Raw genomic sequence first — 27,975 nt, forward strand, 5'->3', positions numbered from 1 at the left:
AATGAAGTTATTTTCACATTTTAATTATTTACGTCCATTTAAACTGCTGTGGGTCAGCACAGTGCACTGTAGGCAGTGCAGTTATCTCAGCGACTCAAGTTCATTTCTGATCCCCAGTGTTCTGTGAAGTGTTTGCACATTTTACCTGTGACTAACAGAGTCTTAGGTTCAATCAAGAGAGGGCAGGGCCTCAGATTCTACAGCCTGAGGCCCAGTCACCAAACTTGTTAATTGAAGGTCCTGGAGTGGAGACCTCTAGTACAGGGGATTGTGTGGGTCTGTGTGAAAGGACTGTGCAGCATGGGGAATGTGCAGGAGATGAGCGCAATGTTTAGCGTAGGCCAAGCATAATCCAGCCATTTTCATCATCTGCTCATTCCAGTGATCAACTGTGCTCTTACCTTCTTGATAATCTAGTAGGCTTTGTCCTTGCTCCATTGCCTCTCTCCCATCTTTCATGTACAGTTTGAATACACTCACAGACTGTAAGTCAAAAGACACTCTAAACTCGGTGCTCCCAAATTTTTTAAGCTGAGGGGTATGTGGACCGCAGGATGGGAACCCCTGCTTTAAGCCATTGTGTTTCCGTCTTCATTCTTTCACCACTCTCAGGACAATTGCTTCTCACAAATGTGTATTTAAAATAATCAAAGGACACCGAAAAATGGGAAACCACGACAGAAACAGGTAGCTAATAAGAAAAATGACAATTTTCTTGCTCTTTCAAGCAGCACTTGCAGTTCTAACATTTTAAGCATCTGAATCTAAAATTATCCTTAGTAAAAATCTTGAAGAGTATATGTTTCCTTTACAAAAACATTCAATACTTGGCTGGTTTACTGAGGCAACCGGAGGAATGAAGTATATGCTACCTAGTGCACATGGTTCCGTAATTCAGATCAAAAGGCTCATGACCATCCAAGGCTTTTGGGAGATTCCAATGCCTTGATGTAAATATTAATGAAATAAAATAAAACATATTAGAATCAATTCGAGGGGTATAATTTACCATATTTATCTGACGTTGCATGTCTGATTAAGTAGCAGCACTTGCCGTCAGTTTCCCATATATTTTTTGAACGAAGATTTGCATTGATCTTATATAGTGCTGGGCAACTGTGATGAGTGAAAATGAGTAAAAAAGATGACACAGCTCTTTAACAAGTCAAGTGGAAGAATACACAGAGACATGCAAAATCAAAATGAGGAAGTACAAGTTTGGGGGAAAAAAAGAGTAGATTGTGAGATAAGCAGTGATACTCATTGAGAGCCAAGAAAGGTCAAAATGCTTATTTTTTCCATACCTTCAGCACAAATTAACTTCTGACTAAATGAGATAACACATTTTTAGAGTTGTATTTCGGAACCAGAGGTTTTAGTAATAACCATCATATAACACAGCTAATAGTTAATTTACTCGCAAATGTCTATTTCGTACAATAGTGTGGCAACTTCATGTTATTGCATGTAATTCAAGGTTCTATCCAGTGCACCCTTTCAAGAAGCAGGATCATTTGGATTACAACATTTGCACTTGCTGTGCACTATGTAAACAGTCTCCCAGAAAGTTTTTTGGGTTGTTAGTGGCATTGGTTCCAGCATTACAAAGGAGCAGACATGAGATTCTGTGGACGTGAAAGAGACATCTGGATGGTATGTTGCCTCCCAGAGCCAGAGATGTCTTAGGCCAGGTCCATAGCGTTCTAGAGAGGCAGGGTGAGCAGCGGGAAGTCATGGCATGCATTGGTAGGGAAAGGGAGGAGGTCCAGAAGAGAATATAGGGAGGTAGGTAGAAGGCTGAAAAGCAGGACCTCCAGGATAATAATCTCTGGATAGCTGCTTGTGACACACACCAGTGAGGGTAAGAATAGGAAGACTTGGCAAATGTAGGTGCCCCTGAGGAACTGATGCAGGGGGCATGGTTTCCAATTTCTGGATCATTGGGATCTCTTCTGAGGAAGGGGATGGGTTACACCTGAACCCGAGGAGGATCCAGTATTCTTGTGGGCAGGTTAGCTAGAGCTGTTGGGGGGATTTAAACTAATTTGGCAGGGAGAAGGGATCTGGAGTGGTAGGGCTGAGAATGGGAGCAATTAGTATACCAGTGTGTAGTGAGACTGAGCAAATTTGCAGTCAGTGGAATGAGTTGAGATGTAACATGGGGGCATAATCAAGAGTGTGACAAATACAGGACTGAAGATGTTATATTTGAATGCAAGCAGTGCATGGAATATTAGACATCGGCAGGTATGACTTCGTAGGCATCATTGAATCGTGCCTGCAAGAAGATCATAGTTAGGAGCTTCACATCTAAGGATACACATTGTATTGAAAGGACAGGCAGATAGGCAAAGTGGGTGGGGTGTCTCAGTTGGTAAAAGTTGAAAATAGCAAGAGGTGACATAGGATTGGAAGATGTAGAATCCTTATGGCCAGAGTTAAGAAACTGCGAGAGTAAAGATGCCCTGATGGGAGTTATATGCTGGCCTCCAAATAGTGGCCAAGATGTGGGATACAAGTTACAACAGGAGACAGAAAAGGCATGTAAAAAGGAAATTATTAATATAGGCATTGGGGATTTCAATATGCAAGTAGATGCAGGTTGGTGCAGGATCCCAAGAGAGGGAATCTGTAGAATGCATGTGAGATTCTTTTTAGAGCAGCTTGTAGTTGAACCCACGAGGGTAAAGGCAATTCTGGAGAAGGTGTTGTGTATTAAACCAGATGTGATTAAGGATCTAAGGTAAAGGAACCTTTAGGAGACAGTGATCATAATATGTTAGAATTCGCCCTGCAGTTTCTGAGGGAAAAGCTAAAGTCAAATGTATCAGTATTACATTGGAGTAAGGAAAATTACAGAGGCATAAGAGAGGAGCTGGCCATCATTGATTGAGACACTAGCAGAGGTGATGGCAGAACGATAATGACTGGGGTTTCTGGCAGCAATTCAGAAGGTGTAGGATAGATGGATCCCAAAGATGAAGAAATATTCTAAAGGGAGAATGGGGGAACTGTGACTAACAAGGGAAGTCAAAGACTACATAAAAGCAAATGAGAGGGCATATAATAGAGCAAAAAATAGTGGGAAGTTAGAGGATTGGGAAGCTTTTAAAAACCAACAGAAAGCAACTAAAAAAACACAAGAAGAGAAAAGATCAAATACAAATGTAAGCTAACCAATAATATAAAAGAAGGTACCAAAAGTTTTTTCAGATATAAAAGAGTAAAAGAGAGGTGAGAGTGGATATTGGATCACTGGAAAATAATGTGAGAGAGGTAGTAATGGGGAAATTTTGCCTGACAAATCTTTTGGAAGTCTTTGAGGAAATAACAAGCAGAATAGACAGAGGAGAGTAAGTAGATGTTGTTTACTTGGATTTTCAGAAGGCCTTTGATAAGATGCCCCACTTGAGGCTGCTTAAAAAGATAAGATCTCACGGTATTACAGAAAAGATACTAGGATGGATTGAATCACAAACGAGAGCAAATCTACAGATGCTGGAAACCTGAGCAATACACACAAAATGCTGGAGGAACTCAGCAAGCCTGGCAGCATCTAGGAAAAGAGTACAGTCAATGTTTCAGGCTGAAACCCTTTGGCAGGACTGGAGAAAAAAGCTGGAGTAGATTTAAAAGGTGGGGGGAGAGGAGAGACAAAAACAAGGTGTTAGGTGAAACTTGGAGGGGGACGGATGAAGTAAAGAGCTGGGAAGCTTATTGGTGAGAGAGGCAGAGGCCGTGGAAGAAAGAAAGAGGGGGGAGGAGCACCAGAAGGAGATGTTGGGTGGGCAAGGAGATAAGGTGAGAGAGGGAAAAGGGGATGGGAAAATGGTGAAGGAGTGGGGGTGAGGCATTACTGGAAGTTTGAGAAATCAATGTTCATGCCATCAGGTTGGAGGCTACCCAAATAGAATATAAGATGTTGTTACTCCAAACTGAGTGTGGCTTCATAAGGACAATGGAGGAGGCCATGAACGGAAAAAGCAGGATTTCACAGTGGCCACCCATCTTAATTCCACTTCCCATTCCCGTTCCAAAATCTCTATCCATGATGCTATTTGTTGCCTGGCCTGCCGAGTTCCACCAGATTCTGTGTGTGGAGCCTGGATTGAAGAATGGCTGACTGGAAGGAGGCAAAGAGTGGGAATAAAGACAGCTCTTATTATGGTTGGCTGCAGTGACTAGTGATGTTCTGCAGAGGTCAGCGTTGGGACCACTTCTTTTCAGGTTATATGTCAATGATTTGGATTACAGAATTGATGACTTTGTGGCCAAGTTTGCAGAAAATATGAAGATAGGTGAAAGGGTAGGTAGTGTTGAGGAAGCAGGGAGTCCACAGAAGGACATGGACATATTGGGAGAAGGGGCAAAGAACTGGCAAATGGCAGAAGGAATAAAGGCATAGACTATTTTCTAAACAGGGAGAAAATTCAAAACTCAGAGGTGCAAAGAGAGTTGGGGGACCTCTTGCAGGGTTCTGTCAAGGTTAACTTGCAGGTTCAGTCAGTGGTAAGTAAAGCAAATCGAATGTTAGCATTCATTTTAAGATGACTAGAATGTAAAAGCAAGAATGTAATGCTGTGGATTTATAAGGCATTGTTCAGACCATACTTGGAGTATTGTGAGTAGCTTTGAGCTCCGTATCTAAGTAACGATGTGCTGGTATTGAAGAGAGTCCATAGAAGGTTAATAAGAATGATTCCGAGAATGAAAGGATTAACATATGAAGAGCGTTTGATGGATCTGGGCCTGCACTCCTGGAGTTTGGAAGAATAGGAGGGAATTCTTATGAAAAACCTATCAAATATTGAAAGACCTAGGCAGAGTGGATATGGGGAGGATGTTTCCTATAGTAGGTGAATCTAGGACCAGAATACAGTCTCAGAATAGAGGGACATCCATTTAGAACAGAGGTGAGGAGGAATTTCTTTAGCGAGAGTGTAGTCACTCTGTGGAATTTATTGCCACAGATGATTGTATAGGCCAAGTTATTGAGTATAATTAAAATGGGGGTTGATAGGTTCTTGAATAGTCAGGGTGTCAAAGGTTATGGCGAGAAGGCAGGAGAATGATGTTGAGAGGGATAACAAACTAGCCATGATGGGCCAAATGCTCTAATTCTGCTCCTTTGTCTTATGGTCTTATTATTAGTAATGCACAATGAAGCCGGCTGTTGAAAATATGTCCTTGCTTTCTTGAGTAAAATTTTTAGACACTTGAAATTTTAGTTTCTAATTAGACTTGTGACATAAGCTAGTCAAGGTATTTTGATTTATTATTGTCAGATGTACCAATGTACAGTAGAAAACTGGTCTTGCATACCACTCATATGCACAGCTAGATTTTCCCTGTCAATTCATGACAATGGTAAGGTGGTTCAAGATAAGGCCATAACAGAGTGCAGTATGAAAGTGTTAAGAGTACAGAGAAAGTGCATTGCAGGTAGAGATAAAGCCTTCGTGTGTGGCTGCATCAGGTTGTATGTGGCACCCGGATATGTGGGCACCAAGTACCACTATGTGCCCAGGTTCTACCTGTCGCCCTGGCTACAAAGGATGGGTGTGGCCCCACTCCCTCGCAACGCCCCAGTCAGCTGGTCGTTGCCGGCATACCTGTCCTTCGTAGAAAAGTTCTTCCAGGTCAACGCCTTTGACCACAGGGCCATCAGGCAGTGAGTGGTTGGCACGTTATGTCCTGCAGGCACTGCAGGAGAAGGACGTGATGTACACAGTGGGGTGGTTCCCTGAGCAGATTGTCCCGTTCTTCTGGCAAAATGCCTCATTGCCAGACCTCACCAGTAGGCACCAGGACCTCGCCTGGCTGGTGGTGAGAGGGTCCCTCCCAGTCAGATCCCTCCTGTACGCCTGGGACGTCGTCTGCACACCCTGATGCCCACGGGAGCACTGCAGTGAGGAGGAGTCAGTAACCCACCTCTTTGCACACTGTGGGTTCGCGGAGAAGGTGTGGAGGAGGATGGACGGGCTAGTGTCACGTTTCATCCCCAGCAGCTGTGTAACATAGGACTCTCTGATCTACGGGCTATTCTTGGGAACGCACACGGAGACTAACATCCGGTGCTGCTGGCAGATCATCAACTTGGTGAAAGACACTCTTTGGTCGGCCCAAAACTTGATGGATGGTCTACCAGCACATGGAGATGTCCGTGCCAGAATGCTGCCAACTGGCACATTCTCAGCTACAGGAGTACGTGCTGAGGGACGCACTGAAACTTGGTGCAGCCACCACAAGGGCCTGGTGGGGAAGGACCACAGTTTAGGGTTCTTCTCCCACGGGAGAGGGAAAGGGAGGGTGGCGGGGAGTATACCCCTCAACAATGGTGTGTAAAGATGATTCAACAGAGTGCCACGTGAGTGGCTGAAAGTGTGGAAATGTATAGAATGTAGTGAAAACGTCTGTAAAGGATTGGAAGTCATTGAATGGTTTATTGTAAATAATTCTATTTTTGAATAAAATATATTTTGTTAATAAAAAAATTGAAGCAATTTTCAGGAAAAGTAGCCACCTGGAGGCCAGTTAATGCATTTATTGAAGGATCCTAGAGTCACAGATAGGCAGGCTAAATGTAATTTGCAACTGAATTTATGCAAACACATCATCAGAGATGGAGTGAGTGGAGGCATAGTTGTTGGATAGATGAAGAGGGCAAGGTATATGGTTTCGCTAATGTAGATATTTGGTTCATGGATGGTTTTTGTCAGAGTACATAATCATCAAGTGTAATCCGCATCTTTAAATAGAAGTGATTGATTATTCTATTCATCCATGTGTTCTGCAATTACAGAGAATCATTCTGTTGAGCTCCTTGGCAAATATAAGAATTGAGAGTGGAATTAGGGTTTGTATGTCTTCAAACATGAAATCTGAATTGATCTTAGGTATTTGACGGGTTTAGGGAATATGGCTTCTTTGTAAATTCAATCAGCATTCCAATGATAAAAATAATCAGAACTAATTTCAAAATGTAATTGCATTTTAGTAGGGGGAACACGTTAATTGAAGTATGAATGTGCTTGTGTTTGAATGCTATTCGCAATTAAAATGCATTTTGTGTATGCTGGGTTTCATTTAAGTAAATGTCTTTTATTTTTGATTATATTTTAACCCTACATAAAGTGTGTTCTGTTTGGACATAAGCATATGGACAGAGTCCTGCTCCACCGGTCATCTAACTGGAGGAATTCCCATTCCCTTCTGGAATGCTTCCCTTGGCAAAGATTCATACTCTTCATAAAATTTAATCATTTCAGAATTAATCTTAATGTTATACTTGCTGTCAAATGATTGCCAGAGTATTGACAAATCAGAGTGTAGCGAAATTACAAGTAGAGCCACCTTTGCTAGCAAAATCATATCATCTGTTACCCATTTAGATGTTAACAAGTTTGTAGTTGAGATAGTCGAAGCATCATTGGGATAATCATATCGTAATGAACTTGTAACATCTAATATTTTAGTTTTATATTTACATCAGATTTTACACCAAGTGGCCACTTTATTAGTTATGCCTGAACACCTGCTCATTAATGCAAACATCAAATCATCCAATCATATAGTGGCAACTCAATGCATAAGTGCATGCAAACATGATCAAGAGGATCAGTTGTTGTCCAGACCAAACATCATAATGGGGCATAAATGTTATCTAAGTGACTTTAACTGCGGAATGATTGTTGGTGCCAGATGGGTGGTTCAAGTCTATCAGAAACTGATCTCCTCGGATTTCCATGCACAACAATCTCAAAAAAGATACAGAGAATGGTGTGAAAAACAATTAAATATCCAGTGAGCAACATTTCTGTGGGTGAAAATGCCTTGTTAATGAGAGAGGTCAGAGGACAATGGACCAGCTGACCGGAAGGTAACAGTAACTCAAAAAACCAGTGCACAACACTTCGAACTTTGAAGTGGATGGGTAACAGCTGCAGAAGGCTACAAACATGAACTCATTGACCATTTTATTAGGTACAGGTGGCGTCTAATAAAGTGGCTGCTGAGTTCATCTTCTCCCTTACTACTCTTTAGTTTCTGATGAATTATTTAACTCTTTTGCACACTCTGTCTTTTTGATCCATCACTTTATACAAAAGCAGATCTTTCATAATCGGAGAAGCTCCTTTGAATTCCAATTGTCATTGTAATGTCAGACACAGCAAACAACAAACCTCCACAAAAAGAATTGTAATAATCACCATTTAAGCGTTTTAATAATCTTGTCATAGAAACATAGAAACATAGAAAATAGGTGCAGGAGTAGGCCATTCGGCCCTTTGAGCCTGCACCGCCATTTATTATGATCATGGCTGATCATCCAACTCAGAACCCCGCCCCAGCCCTCCCTCCATAGGGGTTCATGCCAATCGGCATACTGTGCATAACTTCGCTACCCTTTCAAGAAAAATTGCAATAAATCAAGATGACCTTAATTTACCATTCTACCTTGGGCAATGCAGCACTCAGTACTACAATGGAGCGTAATAATAATTTTGTGCAGAAGTCTTTGAAACCACCAGAGGGGACATACATTCCTTATGTATTTGATGGTTGCTTGGTCATTTGTTTTCCATATTTAAATAAAATGCAAGATCAAAGTGACTTAAAATTGTCATTACTCACTGAAATGGAGGAATAAATGTGGGAAGATCCTTCCCATGAGTAAGGAGCATGAGTTATATAAAGTGAAGTATGACAAAAATGCACAATCTTTGTTGATGCAGTTTTAAGATACCAGAATGGCCACATTCCACACTGGGGGCAGATTTTCTATAAAAATGTTTGAAAAAAAAAGAGAAGTCTGTAGATTCCAAAACTACCAGGAAGTTAAAGTTTATGCTAAGACATGAAATAGATGGAAGTGTCAAGGCAATAAGATTATTCTGATATTCTGGCTGGATCACCTGCATTCTTCCTCCTTCCTCCTTTAGTGTTTCAAAAAAAAAGATAAAACTTTATCAACTAAAGGTAAATATAATAGCAGGTTGTCATGTCTCTTGCTGTTTTCAAATCTACAGATTATATCGTGCAAAAGATGAATCTAAAGGGAGCAGAAGAACCAGGAAAGCAGTGTCCGGTTCCCACTCCTCAGTCTTCCATTTCATCACCAGCAGCCTCGCCTTCCCTTATGGGCAGAGGTAAGGGAATATGGCCAGCCTGCTATATCCAGGCAAAGGTTATGTTACTGTAGGACTGAATACATTGCATTCAAATGTACAGATCTCAAGTGTCCATTGATTAACAATGAATTTACATTGTACACAAGCTAACATCTCGTTGTATGATGGTAGTAGAATCCTGTAGAATGATGTCTAGCTTTACGACCTAAGATATGACATCTGATGTGGTCATATCAATGTTGGCCATGTGGTGCTTTAACAAAGTTTTGTTTGGAAGAGGGTGGGAGTCCTTGATTTTGAATTAAATTGTCTGGCAAGTGTTGCCACAGTGGCATTTAGGACTTGACTTTATTTTCCACTGTTTCAACTGTTTCTCCACTTCAGCAGAGTTTCCCAGGCCTAGGAAATGAGGCAGGTTAACAGAAGTAGGAGATGTGTCAGTGCATTACTCTTAGGCTACGTCCACACTAGACTGGATAATTTTGAAAACGCTGGTTTCGAGTAAAAACGACCGGCATCAACACTAGGCATTTTTCAAAATATCTCTGTCCACATTAAAACGGATATTTGGGCGAATCTACTCCTACTGGGCATGCGCAGACACATCCACAGAAAAGAAGCAAAGAGGAAACAGTATAATATTTACGTTTCCGTGGCGGTGTTGTGCTATTTCCATTGGCCAAAAACTAGAGTACCAACAACAACAGCGAAAGAAAGTTTTCAACAATGTCTTCGAGGAATACAAAGAAAACCTGCGCTGGAAAAAGCAGACTGGACTTCTTCGTTTAGACAGACAATGAATTCGAGCTGTTTCTGTGAGTTACAAACGACTACAAAGTCAGCAAAGCAGTGGAGAATGTGGAGATGTTTAACTCCAAACAAGCAATTAACGTAGACAATAAAGTAAACAACACACACATGAAGCCGTCCTCTACCCAAGATCAACAAGAGAGTGGAATCTTCTGCCGCCAGACCTGCACAGTATTTCTGACATTAATATTTTTAAAGATAGACTCAATCAAATCAATTTAGGGGATCTAGTCAAAGAAACTCACTTTAGAATTTAACTCTCACGCAGTTCACACCGACTGTGCGTTATAACAGCTGTCTGGCAGTGCTTGCGCAGTACCAAGCAGAAGCAGAAAAAGCATTGTTGTTGTAGTGTTGTCATGACAGCGTTTTAAAATGTCTCCGTTTACCCTGTCCACTCTACAACGTGCTGCAATCGTTTTCAAATTTACACACTCTGGAGAGTGTTTTAGAAAAGCTCCGTTTTTGGGGGATGAAAACGCCGTTTCAATGTGGACAGAGGGTCAAAATAAAGAGAAAAAGCTTCGTTTTCAAAATTATCTGGCGTAATGTGGACGTAGCCTTAGACTGCGGAGCAGGATATTTTTCTATTCTAGATTATACAATAGGAGTAAATTGATATTGACAATTGTTTATTGCCAGATTCATTACACTCAAACACTGATATTTTCGTTCATTTGCACATCAATTATTCCTTTCTATTCCTGAAGCTATTTTTAGCCAGGATATTGTTGGAGGCATAAGAGACTGCAGATGCTGCAATCTGGAACCAAAACACAAACGTCAGTTCCCTGCAGGGGCTCACTCTAATATTTCAGCCTTCCCCCCTTTGTCTGACACAGCAGTTTTTTTGTTTTACTTTATAGTTGTTCTCTAACGTCGTGCTCCTTTCTGGTCAGCATCTATTATCCATTCTTGATACCTGGGAACTGAATGCTTACTAAGCTATTTCATTTTACAGTCAACTATATTGCTGCAGTTATGGAGTTAGGACAGATTAGGGAAAAACAGTAGAATGTCCTTTCCTGTAGAAAACCCGAAGGCATTGGAGGGAGTAGGTTCAAGGGGGATGTGAGGGGTAAGTTCTGAACTCAGAGAGTCGTGGATGTCTGGAATGCATTGCCTCGTATAGTGGTAGAAGCAACTACATAAGAGGCTTTTAAGAGACGTTTGGATAGGCACATGGATGTGAGGAAAATGGAGGGATATGGACATGGTGTCGGTAAGAGGGATTAGTGTTTGGATGTTTTTGATTTGCTTTTTAGCTGGTTTGGCACAACATTGTGGGCCCAATAGCTTGTTCCTGTGCTGTACTGTACTGTGTTCTGTGCTCTGCATTCTACACGTATGTGCAGAACAGTAGGATGACTAGAGTGAGGGTAGGGCTGATCAGGGACAGAAGCGGAAATAAGAAGGTAGGTGAGGTCCTTAATTGATACTATTCTTCAGTATTCACCAGTGACAGGGACCTTCACAGTTGTGAGGGCACTGTAAAACAGACTGATAAGCTAGGACATGTCAACGTTAAGAAAAGCATGTGCTGGAACTTTTGGAAAAATGGTGGAATAGATGAGAGTTCTGACGAAGGGTCTCGGCCTGAAATGTTGACTGTACCTCTTCCTAGAGATGCCGCCTGGCCTGCTGTGTTCACCAGCAACTTTGATGTGTATTGCTTGAATTTCCAGCAGCTGCAGTATTCCTGTTGTTTGAATAGATGAGAACCCGGGGCCGAATGGGATATACTCCAGGTTACTACAGCATACAAAGGAAGAGATTGCTGTGCCTTTGGTGATGATCCTTGATTTCTCACTGGCCATAGGAGTAGTACCAGATGATTTGAAGGTGCAAAGGTTATTCCTTTGTTCAAGAAAGGCAACAGGAGGAACCCTGAGATATACAGACCAGTGAGTCTTTCTTCAGCGATGAGTGTGAACAAATTATTTGATAACATTTTTAGAGACAGGATTTATTAGCGTTTGGAGATGCATAGTCTGATTGGCGATAGCATGGCTTTGTGAAGGGCAGGCTGCTGAACCAGCATACATAAATTCATTCACCTCAACACTGAACTGATTCAACAACCTATGGACTCACTTTCAAGGAGTCTACAATTCATGTCCTTAGTATTAATTGATTGATTGATTATTTATGTGTGCAATTTGTCTTCTTTTGAATATTGGTTGTCATTCTTTGTGTGTAGATTTTCATTGATTCTATTGTATTTTGTTCTACTGTGGATGGTGCAAGAGAATGAATCTCAAGATGGTATATGGTGACATACATATACTTTGATAATAAATTTACTGTGAACTTTGAACTTTGTGATCATGCTTCCTAAGCCTGATTGAATTCTTTGAGGATTTGACAAAGCAGATTGATGAAGGTAGAGCAGTGGATATGTGTATATGGATTTTAATAAGATGTTTGATAAGGTTCCCCCTGGTGGGCTCATTCGGAAAGTTAGGAGGAATGGAATCCAGGGAAAGCTGGCTGTGTGGATTCAGAATCGGCTTGCCCATAGAAGGCAGACATTGGTTGTAAATGGAATGTTTTCTGCCTGGAGTTCAGTGACATAATCTCCCACAGGGATGTCTTCTGGGGCTCTTTGTGATTTTTATGAGGAGATGGAAGAGTGGGTTAGTAAGTTTACAGATGACGCAAAGGTTGGTTGAGCTGTGGATATTGTAGAAGCTTGCGTAGGTTACATCAGGACATTGACAGGGTGCAGAGCTGGGCTGGGAAGTGGCAGATCAAGTTCAAACTGGAGAAGTGTGAATTGATTCACTTTGGATGGAAGGATGAGAACTGACTTGATAGAGGTATACGAGATGATAAGAAGCATTGTTTCAGTGGATAGCCAGAGACAACTTCTCAGGGCAAAAATGGCTAATACAGGGAGCATAATTTTAAGGTGGTTGGAGGGAAGTATAGGGGGGGATGTTAGTGATAAATATTTTACACAGAGGGTGGTGAATGAATGAAGTACCATTCTAGGAGTGGTGGTAGAGGCAGATATATTAGGGATATTTGAGAAAATCTGAGATTGCATACGGATGAGGTCTATGTAGGAGGGAAAATGTGGATTGATATTAGAGTAAGTTAAAAGGTTGGCACAAAATTGTGGGATGAAGAGCCGGTACTACCCTATAATGTCCTATGTTCTGTGTTTAGATGTTTTCATGGTCACTATTATTGATATTACTGTTTTATTCCAGATAATTATATAAATTTAAATTCACATCATCAATCCCAATGATGAGATTTGAACTCATGTCTCCAAGTTAATATTGCAGAATTAGATTTATATGCCATTCCTTCATTATGTACAAATAAACATGTTCAATTTCTTTTCTCGTTTATGAAAGTGGTGTAATTGGCATGACCTACATTTATTCCTCATTCCCAGTTGCTTATCAGAAGAGCAAATCGCCTTCAGGTGCAGTTACAGTCTGCTGGGTAAAGATGCTCTTGTAATGCTGTTTTAATATGGAGTGAAAGGTATTTACTCAAAGTTCAAAGTAAATTGATTATCAAAGTAGATATATGTCACCGTATCCCAACCCCGAGATTCATTTTCTTGCGAACGTACTCAGAAAATCCAAGAAACGCAATAGAGTCAATGAAAGACTGCAGTCAATAGGACGGACAAAAAAAAACCAGTGCAAAAGACTGCAAACTGTGCAAAAACAAAAAGAAAGAAAAATAATAATAAGAAGAAGAAATAAGTAAGTAATGAATATCAAGAAAATGAGATGAAATGGAGGCACCTCTTTTTCCTTTATTAGGGAGAGAGAGAGCCTGTACTATGTCAAATACTGGGTGAACGAGTAGTCTTTGGGGTACTGCAAGTCTATATTTTTGCTGTTACTTCGCTGCACGCTTGAGTGCTCGATGGTGGGTGCCGATGCTTCTTTTTTGCTAGTGAGGTGAAGTGTGGGGGGAATCATTGCTTGCTGCTGCTTACATGCGGGACGGAGGGGAGCTGGGGGGGGGTACTTTGGGGTCCTAACATTTAACTATAGTTCAGTCCTTGGGGGGCCACTCCTCTGTTTTTGTGGGTGGTTGCGACGAAAAAGCATTTCAGGATGTATATTGTATACATTTTTCTGACATTAAATGTACCTTTGAAACCTTTGACGTGAGTCCATAGATTGTGGGAACAGTTCAGTAATGTTCAGGAGTGAGCGAAGTTATCCCCTATGGTTTAAGAGCCTGATGTTTGAAGGATCATAATTATTCCTGAAGCTGGTGGTATGGGCCCTGAGGCTCCTGTGGCTCTTCTTCCTATTGACAGCAACAAGAAGAGAGCATGGCCTAGATGGTGGGGGTCCTTGCTATGGATGCTGCTTTCCTGTGACAGCACTCCAAGTAGATGGTGAAGAGTGCTTTACCGGTGATGGACTGAGCCGTATCCACTACTTTTTGAAGGCATTTCAGTTGGTACTTCCATACCAGGCCATGATGCAACCAGTCAATACCCTCTCCATTGCACATCTATAGAAGTTTGTCAAAGTTTTAGATGACATGCAGAAACTTTACAAACAACTAAGAAAGTACAGGTGTTGCTGTGCTTTCTTCTTCTCTCCTTTTGACTTTTAAAGGTGATGGTCAGTCCAACTTAAAGGTGCATTACTGCCACCAACTGTACTGGAGTGTGGAGTAGAGAATTGGGGGAAAAAACTTTACTACTTCTCTTTTCAAATGAAAGCTAAATTACACCAAAAAAGCCCTATGGATTCTAAGTAATGAATGTCGATCTTGTGTATTAAATTAAAGTCACTCACATAACTTAAGTTTTTTTAAATGAAACCTATCAACCCCCAAAGTTTGTAATGTAGCCTGCATTTGAGATCTTTCAATCTTATATGCTTCACATTGTAATAGAATGTGTTTAGCTGTTTCATAATGTAACAACCCAGAGTGATGTTTTCCAATAAGCTATAAGGAATAAATAAGCATTGTATGCCCAATACAATTCCTAATATAATTCCTTCCGTTCTTGTTCTGCCCCCTCTCCCATACGCCATCAGTTTTATATATTTTGTAAAACTGTCCCCCATAATGCCCATTATCCCACAGGTCTTGCCATAAGCCCCTAATTCTTATCCCTCCCAACCCCTTAGCTTCTGGTTTGCTAACTGGAAGGTGTAGATACACTGCATTCTTCATTATTACCAAAAATGAAGTAACAGCCGGTGATTCCAAGTCAGGACATATCGGGCTATCTTTCTAGGAGACAGAGGCTGTAGTTACTTTGAGAGCTGCTGTCAAAGTAGCATTGGTAAGTTGCTGCAGTGCATTTTAGGAGGTCCTTATTGTGCAACCAGGGTCAATTATTGATGGAGAGGGTGAATAAGTAGGGTGTGGGTTGAGTATAAGCTAGACAGACTCCGTACACCCTTGAATAGTGTCTTGTAGGTGGATAGACTGTGAGGTCCTATCTAATAATCTTGAGGTCAGATTCTATTTATGTAAGTTATGAGAATATTCTGGAACCTACTTGCACATTCTGCAGAATTTATCCAGCAGGCAATTTGCCAGTGTACACACATAGTGATGAAGAACTGGGCATGTGGCCTTGGATTGGTCAAATCGTAAGAGTCTTGTTTCTGAGTGATGACTAGTCTGTATCAGTCTTCAACATGGATAAACCCCCACCAAATCTTATATTCTCTGCTTATAAACTAATTACAGAGTTTAAAATCATCTGCTAAATGGAGCTGAGAACAATAGAACTGCTTTTGAATAACATAACATGTCATGAATGACATACTTGACTGATTGGGTCAGTAAGAATGGGAGATAGGTACTGTATGTGTTTGTGGTTTTTGAGCGAAACATTCGTTATGACATGAGGCATCAGCATGAGAGTGTGCCCGTGTTCCCTAAAAGATGAGAGCAGAAAACTGTCGAATTAGGTAATTGGCAATAACATGCATGCTTTGTTATTTTTTGAGTTCATACAGTTCGCTATGTTAGACCAAAATCACCGTAGCGTTATGGCTTGGAAGGAGTAAATGTTGCCCATTGAGCCCCTTCCAGCTCTATATGATCACAGTCTGTGTGACTCCCTGACCCCTTTCAATAGTCCTGTTTATTTTCCTTTCAAGCACTTATTGAGCTTCCGTTTGAATGTCAGAATTGAATGTGCCTCTGTAACTCCCTGAGCTAGTGTGTTCTAAGCTATAACCAGTTGCTGTATAAATGATATTCCTTACGTCACTTCTGGTTCTTTGCTCATCTGCTTCATTTTTTTAACCCCTTATCCTTGGCTCTTCTGCCAGTGGAAGCTCTGTTATTCTGTGTTTTCCCCCTCAAGATTTTAATTGCTTCCATAATTTTTCCTGAACCTTCTATATTCCAAGGACAACAGCAGTCTTGTAACTAAATCCATATATCCCTGGACTAATACTAGTAAATCTCTTCGATCCCTTCCAAGGCCTTGACATCTTTCATAAGTCATGATGTACAGAACTAGACACAATAGTCCAGTTGTTGTTGAAACAATAACTTGAATCGATAATTCCCTGGCTCTGGTATAATCCAAGACCTTGTATGATTTTTTTAAAAACTGTTTTCTCAAATTCCCCTGTCTTTTTCAACAAGGGGATCTCTCTCTGTATGTCTTTTAGAATTGTGTCCTCTGGTTTATACTGTCATTGAACATTATTTGTACAGAAATATAATTATCTGCAATAATTATATTTTTAAATTTGTTAATTCCCCAGAGAATATTCTGTTACATTTTTACTTAGATCTACTTTGATGTCATGCTAGTAAAGTACTACGAACTTCAGCAAAATCTCATTCTCACAGAGTGAAGTTAGGGCAACATAGTTCCCTTGGGAGTTCTAATCCTCACCCTCTGTCAATGTTACAAGGAGAGATCATTAAAAAGAGACTGTATACTCCATACCACAAACTTGATAAGTATGACTTCAGTGGTTAATTCTTACAAATGCACATTAGAATGGATAAATTGGATCACGAAATGGCGTAAAGCAAAGAAGCAATTACCAGTAATTTATATGGGAAAAATTTTTGAGCATTCCCAGATTCAAAAAATAACCTACCAAATCATACCAAATAACACATAAAATCTAAAATAACACTAACATATAGTAAAAGCAGGAATGATATGATAAATACACAGCCTATATAAAGTAGAAATAATGTATGTACAATGTAGTTTCATGAACAGGATCTCCAAAAATGATTTGTAGAGAAAAATCGGCAGGTACACACATGAGCACACAGGTGCCCGCGCAAGGCTTCATGGTCATGGTAGTCTTTTCAGGATAAACACATAAACACAAGTGTCCTGTATTTGACTGCTACTCCTGGTCTGTTGGCAACCCTAACTCCACACCCCCCACCCCCCACCCCCCACCCCCGGTCAGCCAGTCCACAAGAATGTTGTTAATATTAAACCGGTCCGTGGTGCAGAAAAGGTTGGGGACCCCTGCATTAGATATGGTAGGGCATAGTCTGGAATTAGGGTATATAGCAAACATCAACTTCAGCAAACAATCTTTAGAACTGAATGTGGATTGTAGATTAAATTTAAAATGCATCCTTGGACAATAACTTCCTGAAGCTGTGGACAGCAGTTAATTGAAAAACAAGACAATGCTAATTAGCATTCATTTTGGGTGTCTGGAGTGTAGGTGTGAAAAAGGAGGTGTGAAAATTATGTGTAATTCAAAGGAAGCATTGTAGATACATATAAAATGTCATAATATTGGGTCGAACAGGCCTCTTCCTCCTAAAGGGTCTCAATATGATGCCTTCTGTTCATTTTTGTTGAACAAAACACTTCTATATCCACTGACTTCAGTCTCTCACCATCATATAACAACAGATATAATTTGTGATGATTTCCTGTACGTGATTAGCAAGTTGTTTAACAATAGATTTGCTAGAAAATTGAAAAGATGTAGTATAAAATAAAATGTTGCAAAATGGATGAATTACAAGCTCTCAGGACAAAAATATTGGAGTAAACTATGTTGCTGAAATGTGTGTGTGCTTTATAAGGTTGAGGCTTTACCAAGTCACCTCCACCTAGAATGCACCTGTTAGGGATAATAACCATGGGTTCGTGTGCGGAATGTTATGTCCAACAAACTTGATTGATTTTTTTGTGATGACAAATATGATTGAGGGCAGGGCAGATGAAGATGATCAATGAGGGTGGGGCAATGGATGTTGTCTATGTGAACGTCAGTAAAACAGTTGACAAGGTCCATCATGGTTTGTCGATCCAGAAGATCAAGATACATGGAATCCATTGACATTTGATCAGTTGAATTCAAAATTAGCTTGGCCATGGAAGAGAGAGTGTAGTGATGGAGGGATGTTACTTTGACTGGCAGACTGTGACCAGTGGTGTTCTGCCAGGATCAACGCTAGGACCTCTGTTTCTGAGATATACACTGTAAATGACCTGGTTGAAATGCAGGTGTTTAGCAGAGTTGCAGATGACACAGAACTTTGTGGAGTTGTGGATTGTGAGGAAGGCTGTCATAGATACAGCAGGATGTAGTTTAGTTTAATATACAGCTGGACAAATGGAGCTTAAACTGGACAAGAGTCAAGTGTTGCAATTTGTGAGAAAAATGTAAGAGGAAAGTGCACAGTAAATGGACGAACTCTTAGGAGCACTGATGTGCAGGGGAGTCTGGGGTGCAAGTCCATAACTCCCTGAAAATGACAACACAATTGGATAGGGTCATAGAGAAGGCATATGGCATGCTTGCTTTCATTGGATGGCGCACTGAGTATATATGTTGGCAAGTCACCTTGCAATATTGATTGGAAGGCTGGAATGGCGGTTCAGAGATGTTGATGATAGGTCATTGGAGAAAGGGGATGGTTGTAAAGTGATGATGGGGATAGCTGTTGATGCCTGGGGGAGTCAGTGATGAGTGACGGCAAGGAGCAAAGTGTTGATTGGGCAGTTTTTTTGGATTGGGAGAAGGAAATCATCTTTTTTAATATTGCAAGAAAAGTGGGCTTGACAGGCTTAACTACCCATCCCTAGTAGCCCTGTGTGTGATGACTGGGGGAGAAGGGGGTCAGAGTGGTGATTGGTGTCCTAGTAATGAGGAAGTGTAGGGAGGCTGCTTATTCGACATGCCAGGGTTGTGGTGATAGGGGTGGGGGTGCGGTGGTGGCTGAGTGATAATTAGGTTGGAAGCTGTGGGTGGGTTGAGTGTTTGGGAGGGTTGGTGTTGGTTTGAGATCCAAGAGATGATGTCTAATTAGCAAGGAAGGCAGAGAACATCACTAAGGATGATGAGAAGTGATGGAACACCATGGTAATGACCTTCAGTGCTTGAGGCCGTAGCTGGTAGTGAGCCCAGAGAGCATGTTGGCGTACTGTGCACTTGATACATTTTGATGTCATGCTGAATGACTACACTCTGCAAACCTACAGCCTCCTCATTAACACACATGCGTAGAGTAGCTCTGTTAAAAGTGTTGAGGCGTTGCTTCAAAAACATTGTGCTTGAGAACTTCTGGGTGATGAGGCATCATTGGTTTAAAATCTGAGCTAAATAGAACTCTGAAAAGGTTTTTTTGAGCATGAAACATGGACATTGGTGAAGGAGCTTTGCATTTGTCAAGTGAAAATTTCATAAATATTTTAAAACAGAAAAAATTTTCTCTGTTCCAGCAAAGAATTAGTGCATTGAAATGACCTCCTTCGTTGCAAATGTCTTTTCGTCAATGAAAGCAATGAATTTGTATTAAATAGATACCTGGAAAATACTAGCGTGCATGATAGTGTTAAACAGTCCCTGTGAATATTGGTCTGTAGTAATGTTTTTATACTGAAGTGCAGACACTGCAAATACTAACATTTTCTAGGACATAATTTTTTTTGGCCGGCTGCCATTGAGCCTCTTATAATGAGAGTTGACTGCGCTTTCATGTTAAGGTAGCATGAAAATCACTTTCCATTTTGAGACACAGGAAACCACAAGCCATTTTTGTCATAATAAAATCACGGTGATACATGTTTGTGAACCAAAAACAGTTTGCCAATTATTTTTTTCACAAAGGCAGTGCTCCATTAAAGTGTTCCTACCTCACTAAGGCTGTTCATTAAATTGATGGTTCTATTCTGAGCTGCAGAAAAGTACTGACCATGGAGAAACATTCTGTTTTATAAATAATTTTATCTTGAAATACATACTTGTTTCTAAATCCAAGTGACATGCAAATCACTCTTGCACAATAAGCTGAATGTAAGAATTGCACTCTGGATCTGGTAATGCGTAACATTTTTAATTTGACAAAAGTGGAAATTAACAATCTTGATTCTCTGGTTTATACTTTCAAGCACTAATGTAATGTATTATTCAAATGTAGTAAAAAGAAAATCTTAGCAAGTCTATATATCTTTCAAACAAATTATGCTGCAAGGGTAAGTGAAACAACACACACACACACACACACTCACACACTCAGACACACACTCACACACACACTCACACACTCAGACACACGCTGACACACACACACACACACACACACTCACACTCACACACACACTCACACACACACACACTCGCTCGCTCGCTCTTTATGCAACAGATTTTGATATACAAAGTGAAACTGGTTCCAGTGATGCAGAGATAATCAAAGGTCAAAATCTACACTTGGGAATGAAGGATGTCTGGGGGAAGAGTGAAATGGGTGTGTGGAACTGTGCTGGATATAATACGAGTCAATATTTTTGTTGTGTTCACTCACCTATAACTGCTGATGAGACCCAAAGCCAGAAGACAGGACAAAGCCAGAACTCGAGATACTTCTTTATTCAGTAAAACCACACAACTACAAATCTCAAAACTCAACTGTACATCCCAAAGCATGACTATTTAAATCAGGGATTCCCAAACTGGGTCCACAGACCCCTTGCTTGATGGTATCGGTATTTCTGTGCTACTGTTACACTATGGCATTTAGGGCGGCAATGAGGGGCTTCCCTTATCATGTCTGTAGCTTTCTCTTGGTTTTCACTACTGTCAGTCTTACCAGTCCTGGGTGGAGACTCAGGAATACCATCGCACTCAGTTGTACAAGTATTCTTCATTGCTGTTTCCATAAAAAATGTTGTTTTACCTGTCAGGGTTGTTAACCCTGCCCCAGAACCTGGAGGACTGGCAAATCACTCTGAGTCTGGCCTCAAGCCTTTGGCCTGTTTGTCATGGGTGATCCTACCAAGAACCAAAGCATAAAGCCCTGACTCCAGTCAACGTACGTCTTTGGGTCATTGAGACACGCAAACCTCCAAACTATGAGAAGGTTGTGGTCCTTTAGGAGGAGTGGTATTGGTCCAGAGCATAAAAAAAGATTGGGAACCCTTGATTTACATGGTTTACTCATAGAACATTCAAGATGTTGAATTGGCACAATGATCAATTAGTGAAAGTCAGCCTGAGATTGATTGTCAGCTATCCAATAGGTGTTGGTTGTTTCGGCTTGCCGTAATAATTTTAGATAAATTGGTCACAGAAAGTGTAGGAAGCCCAGCTGTTATAATATGGGCAACTGTAAACCTGTCTGCCTTTGTCAAGAGAATAGAAAAACGTAACAGACCACTCTTCAAAGGGATCAATGATACACTGAAGATTAGAATGCAAGTATATCAACTAATTGGATTATAATTCAGGGTTTAGTCTTTTTGGTTCTTTCTGCTCCCTCCCTCTTCCTTCCCCTTCCCCAACTATGATTCAGCTCTCCCTGCCCCCCTTCCCACTCTCGGTCCACATTAGAGATCCATATCAAAATCAGGTTTATCATCACTCATATATGTCATGAAATTTGTTTTTTTTTTGCAGCAGCATTATAGTACAATACATAAAATAACTATAAACTGTGCTAAGGTCTCAGGTACCCTAGCTATATATATGCACCGAAGACTTTTGCACTGTACTGCTTAATGTGAAAAGAAGCTGTCCCAGCACTGTCCCCTGCAGAACACCACTAGTCACTGCCAGCCAGTCAGAATAAGCCCCTTTATTCCCATTCTTTGCCTCCTGCCAGTCAGCCAATCTTCTATCCATGTTAGCATCTTCCCTGTGATACAAAGGGTTTTTAATTAGTTAAAAATAAAAAAAGAAAAGACAGAGTTATTATCTACTTAAATAGAATAAAGAACTAAAGGTGGGAATGAAATTACAATTGAAAGGTAGGTGCTTGCTGACAGGACGTGTGCAACTGTGCCAACAGTTTTAATTGGGGAATAAATCTGAATACTTTCAGATTTGGAGCTATGGGAACACTTACTGTAAAACCGATTATCCCAGAACTCACTGAGCGATCATAGTATTAGTTCCTCTTTGGATGAGTTTCATTAGGTAACAGCGGTTGTGCCATTACAATCTGGTTCATTTCCTTTGCTGTTTCTCATTTAAATCATGAACAGTTTGTCTCAGATAATTTCTCTGGGGAATATAGTTGAGACATTTTAGGTAACTGCCAAATTATTCTAGCTGAATCAAATTCATCATGAGATTCAAGTGCATATAACTGTAATATCACATGCTTATTTAGCAGAAGGAGGAATATGTCTACTCTGATGTTGCAGTATCAAGAAAACTAAGGATGTGATTCATGGTTCTTTGCTGCCCCTAGTGGTGGTAGATCTCCATCCAAGCAAGTTGTCAAATATGTTTGAAAATGCTTAACAAATCCAATGTTAGGAGTTGTTCCAACAATGATATGTTTTCTACTTTTGTCTTCCTTAGATTTTCCAATGATAAATAACTATAATTGTACTGCACCAAGGGTAGTTCTTTTCTCTGAAAGTCATCTTTGTCAATTTCACTCGAGAGGCACAGGTTCACTTTTTTTATTTTCATAAACAATATCTATAAGTCAACTTTTATTCTTTCCAAGCTTGTCACCCAGGCTGAGATGAAACCAATGATTACTCACACCATTCGCAGGAAACAAGTATATAGAAAGTGCATATACACAAGATGGTGTTTCTATTTAGTGTATGCCATTTCAGTTTGGGTTTACCCGTAGCTCTTCTCACCAGCAACTAAGCTTCAAGGTGCATGGTGCTACTTGAAAGGGTGTTGAGTTTTTATTATAATGGAATATCTGCTCCAAGAACTATGGTCTAGGTGTTTGGGGTCAACTTGAGGGCAGGTTAGAGGAAGGGTCAGTAGCTGGAGACAAAGAATTAGGGCTGGAGGTCAGGTACCTGAGTGACTGTAGTGGGAAAAAGTTGATGGCAGTGAAAAAGGGACAGGATTTTGGGTCTAAGATCAGGTTAGCGATCTGTTAGTTGGTGAGAAGGAAGGGGTTGGATTGAGGCCTCCATCAGGGATCTCAGGGAATGGCTGGATCAGTAGCCTGGTCAAACCATACATTCAGACGGAGAAAGGTGTTCTTAGAAAGAGGAAGTTAGAGAGTGGGATTTTCCAGGGTTGTTGAACATGAGGAAGTTGGGAGCTTCTAGGTCTTTGGGTATCAGGAATGAGATTGGTGATTGAGATAGGGTGAAGAGTACAAGTGATAGGACCAAAGGTAAATTCGGATGTCTGCCGGAGTTCTAATTCAGCATAGTGTTATTAAAGCTAGTTGATGAGAGAGAGAGAGAAGATCATGACCATTCCTAGAGTACCTTTGGTGCTGTTTCTCCCCATGTGTTTCATAAACAAAGTTCCATGAGTAATGATGTCATCCTGAGTGCAAGTGATTTGGAATTTGTATCAGATGGACAAGGGTGAATCACTCCAAGAAGTGGCAAAACACATTTTCCAAATGATGCGAACTGACTCAGAAATAGTTATGGTCATTCTTTACTCCAGATGGTCCATTCCCAATCTCATTATACTGACAAATGCAGCATTATGCAATAGAATTTCTAAGGCAATTTGTTTTTAATCAGTCAGCAAATATATTAGAAACTGTTGTACTATTATGCTTCATGTGAAAATGAAAAATGTATTATTGTAAAAACATCAAATAGATCATGGTCAGTTAAAAAAATTGCTTTGTAGAATTATCTACCACTCCATGAGTCTCTGCATCCAACACACTATTCTCTGCAATTTCTGTAATCTTCAACAGGGTCCAACCACCAAACACATCTTTACATCCTTCCTGCAAACCGCCCCCCCCAACTCTCCGCTTTTTGCAAGGATTGCTCTCTCTGTAATTCTCTTGTCCATTCAGCCCTCCCCACTAATCTCACGCTTAGCACTTATCCCAGCAAACGACAGAAATGCTACAGCTGCCCAATCACCTCCTCCCTCAGCTCCATCCAGGGCCCCAAATAGTCCTTCCAGATGAAGTAACACTTCTGCAAATCTTTTGGTGCTGTCACCAGTGTCCGGTGCTCCCAATGTAGCCTCCTCAACGTTAACTTAGGTTGGGGGACTGCATTGTCGAGCACCTTTGCTCCATCGCAAAGGGGAGGATCTCCAACCATTTTAATTCCAATCTCTACTCACATTCTGATATTCCAAATTGTTGATATATCCACAACTGCCACAATGAGGCTACTTTCAGGATGGAGGAGCAATACCTCATCTGGGTAGTCTCCAACCGGTAAATTCTCCCTCTCTCCCTTCCCTTTTCTTCCATTCCCCACAATAGCTTCCCTCTTAACTTTGCTCTTCACACCTACCCATCATGTCACCTGGTGCCCCTCTTCCTTTCCGTTCTCCCATGGTTCACTCTCCTCTTCTATCAGATTCCTTCTTCTTCAGTCCTTTCCACCTAAAAACTCTCAGCTTTTCAGTTCATCTCCCCCTCCCTTACCCACCTGGCTTGCCTATCATCTTCTAGCTTGTTCTGCGTTCCCTTCCCTTCACCTTCTTATTGTAGCTTCTTCTCCCTTCCTTTTAAGTCCTGAAGAAGGATCTTGGTCCAAAATGTTGATTGCTTATTCCTTTCTGTGGATGCTGCCTGACCTGCTGAGTTCCTCCAGCATTTTTTATGTGTTAGTCTGGATTCCCAGCATCTGCAGAATCTCGTGTGTTAATGATTTGCAGCATTTTTATCCTTTTTAAAAGTGTACACAAACTCAATGTTATCCTATTATTTTCCTTTGGTTATCCTCCAATGTAAAAAAAATGTTCAATGATACTGGAACCTCCAAGTTTCTTTTTCTGATGGCATATTTAGATTGCTTCTCCCAGTCATGTTATTTCTTGCTGAGAGTGTTTGAATAAGAGTTAGGGATTTACAAGCTAATGCATTGTGTAGTGTGATTGTGAGGAACGACAGGCAGAGCATAAAGCAAAATTGGAGTCAGTGGGATGAGTTGTCGGGCAGGTGGACCTCATCAGCCTTGGATGGCAGCCCACCTAGGAGAAGGAAAATTCTGATTTTAAACTTCTGTTGCCTTGTGGCCATACCTACCCATGGGAAAGGCTTTGGGAGTAAACCCTGAGGAAGAAATCTGGAGCCAGGGTTCCTAAGAGAATTTGATGTTGTTTACAACTTCACTCTGGCAACCTCTGCAGCGACACTGGTGCCAAGCTGTATTGGTGCTTGCCCTTCCCTTGGCCTACATCAGTGACGTGGAGAGGGGGAACCTGCTGCATGGGCAACAGCCAGTTCTTCAAATCTTCCCACCCAGGCTTGCACCCTGGAGAGGACACAGTCCACCAGAGGTGCAAACCCATGATCCCCTGGGATCGATGGCTGCCAACAGGGATGAATTGAAGTGCAACATGGGGACTAAATTGAAAAGGGTGACAAGTAGAAGGTATGAAGACGTTATATTTGAATGCATGCAGTATACAAAATAAGGTCTTGTAGCTCAGTTAGAGATTGGCAAGTATGATGTTGTGGGCATCACTGAGTCATGGCTGAAAGAAGATCATAGCTGGGAGCTTAACGTCCGAGGATACACATTGTATGGAAAGAACAGGCAGATAGGCAAAGGGGTTGGGTGTCTCTGTTGGTAAATCAAATCTTTAGAAAGCAGTGACATAGGATCGGAAGATGTAGAATCCTTGTGGGTAGAGTTAAGAAACTGCAAAGGTAAAAAGACCCTAATGGGAATTATTTACAGGCCTCTGAACAGTAGCTAGGATGTGGGATGTAAATTACAATGGGAGATAGAAAAGGCAATCAAGACAATGTTATAATGGTCATGGGGGATTGGAAAAATCTGGTTGCAGCTGGAATCCAAGAAGGGAAATTTGTAATATGCCCATAAGATGGCTTTTTAGAACAGCTTGTGGTTGACCTCACTAGAGGAAAGTTAATTCTGGATTGGGTATTGTGTTATGAACCAGACTTGATTAGGGAGCCTTAAGGTAAAAGAACCCTTAGGAGACAGTGATCATAATGTGAAAGAATTCACCCTGCAATTTGAGAGGGGAAAGATAAAAATAACACATCAGTATTACAGTGAAGTACAGTGAATTAAATATGTATGAGAGAGGTGCTGGCCAAAGTTGTTTGGAAGGGACACTACCAGGAATGATGGCAGAACAGCAATGGCTGAAGTTTCTGGAAGTAATGTAGAAAATGCAAGATAAATACAACCCAAAGATGAGGAAGTATTCTAAAGGCAGGATAATGTAACTGTGGCTGGCAAAGGAAATCAAAGACAGCATAAACGCAAAAGAGAGGGCATATAACATAGCAAAAATTAGTGGGAAGTTAGATGATTGGGAAACTTTTAAAGAAAAACAGAAGGCAGCTAAAAAGCCATATGGAGAGGTATGACAAAAATGAAGGGAAGCTTGCCAGTAATATAAAAGAGGATACCAAAAGTTTTTTTCCAGATATAAAAAGTAAAAGAGAGGCAGGAGTATATATCACACTACTGGAAAATGACACTGGAGAGGTAATAATGGGGGATAAAGAAATGGCAGACAAACTTAACAAGTTCAACATGTCCTGATGGAGTATCTGGTACAGCTCTGAAAACCTGTGCCAACCAACTGGCGTGAGTGTTCAAAGGCATTGTATGTCTACTGTGGATGTGATCTCATTGGCTCTTCAGGTGGCCTTGATACCTGGAAAATACTAATACCTATGCCAGGATGCTGTTTATTGACAGCAGCTCAGCATTTAACACAATCATTCCTACAGTTCTGATCTAAAAGCTCCAGAACCTCTACTTCTGTACCTTCCTCTGTAACTGGATCCTTGACTTCCTAACCAGAGGACCACAATCTGTGTGGATTGGAAATAACATCTCCACTTCACTGACAATCAACTCTGGTGCATCTCAGGGATGTGTGCTTAGCCACTGCTCTACTCTCTCAACATTCATGATTGTGTGGGTGAGGCACAGCTCAAATGCCGTCTATGAATTTTGCTGATGATGCAACCAATGTTGGCAGAATTTCAGATAATGATGAGAGGGCATGCAGGAGTGAGATATATCAGCTAGTTGAGTGTTGTCACAGCCACTACCTTGCACTCAATGTCAGTAAGACCTAAGAACAGATTGTGGTTTTCAGAAAGGGTAAGATGAGGGAACACACACCAGTTCTGATAGAGGGACCAGACATGGAAAAAGTGAGCAGTTTCAAGTTCGTGGGTGTCTGTGTCTCTGATGATCTAACCTGAACCCAACATGTTCATGCAGCTACAAAGATGGCAGAGCAGTGGCTATAAAGATGAGGAAATTTGCAGATGCTGGAAATCCAAGCTACACACACAAAATGCTGGAGGAACTCAGCAGGCGAGGCAACATCTATGGAAAAAAATAAACAGTTGACATTTTTGGGCCGAGACCCTTCATCCAGCACTAGGGAAAAAAAAAGATGAGAAGCTAGAGCAAGAAAGTGAGGGGAGAGGAGGGAGAAGTACAAAATGGTAGGTGATAGATGAAATCTGGGAGAGGGGGAGTGGCGAAGTAAAGAGCTGGGAAGTTGATTGGTGAAAGAGATAAAGGGCTGGAGAAGGGGGATTCTTATAGGAGAGGGTAGAAGACCATGGAAAAAAGGGAAGGAGAGGAGCACCAGAGGGAGGTGATGGGCAGGTAAGGAGATGAGATGGAAATGGGAACAGGAATGGGAATGGTGAAGTGATGGGG

General features: G+C 41.0%; 1 protein-coding gene across 13 annotated transcripts in view; it reads left to right on the forward strand.

The window, feature by feature from the left end:
• Positions 1-27,975, forward strand: part of anks1b (ankyrin repeat and sterile alpha motif domain containing 1B) — an 860,133-nt gene that overhangs the window by 439,081 nt on the left and 393,077 nt on the right. For 12 of the 13 annotated variants that reach the window (XM_072241217.1, XM_072241218.1, XM_072241222.1 and 9 more), the window contains one exon: positions 9,030-9,149. The exons of the other annotated variant lie outside the window; for it this stretch is intronic. In XM_072241217.1, coding sequence (XP_072097318.1) covers positions 9,030-9,149 — 120 coding nt within the window. The remainder of the gene's footprint in view (positions 1-9,029; positions 9,150-27,975) is intronic. 13 annotated transcript variants of the gene reach the window in all.

The sequence above is a fragment of the Mobula birostris genome, chromosome 23 (assembly GCF_030028105.1).
Source record: "Mobula birostris isolate sMobBir1 chromosome 23, sMobBir1.hap1, whole genome shotgun sequence".
NCBI lineage: Eukaryota > Metazoa > Chordata > Chondrichthyes > Myliobatiformes > Myliobatidae > Mobula > Mobula birostris.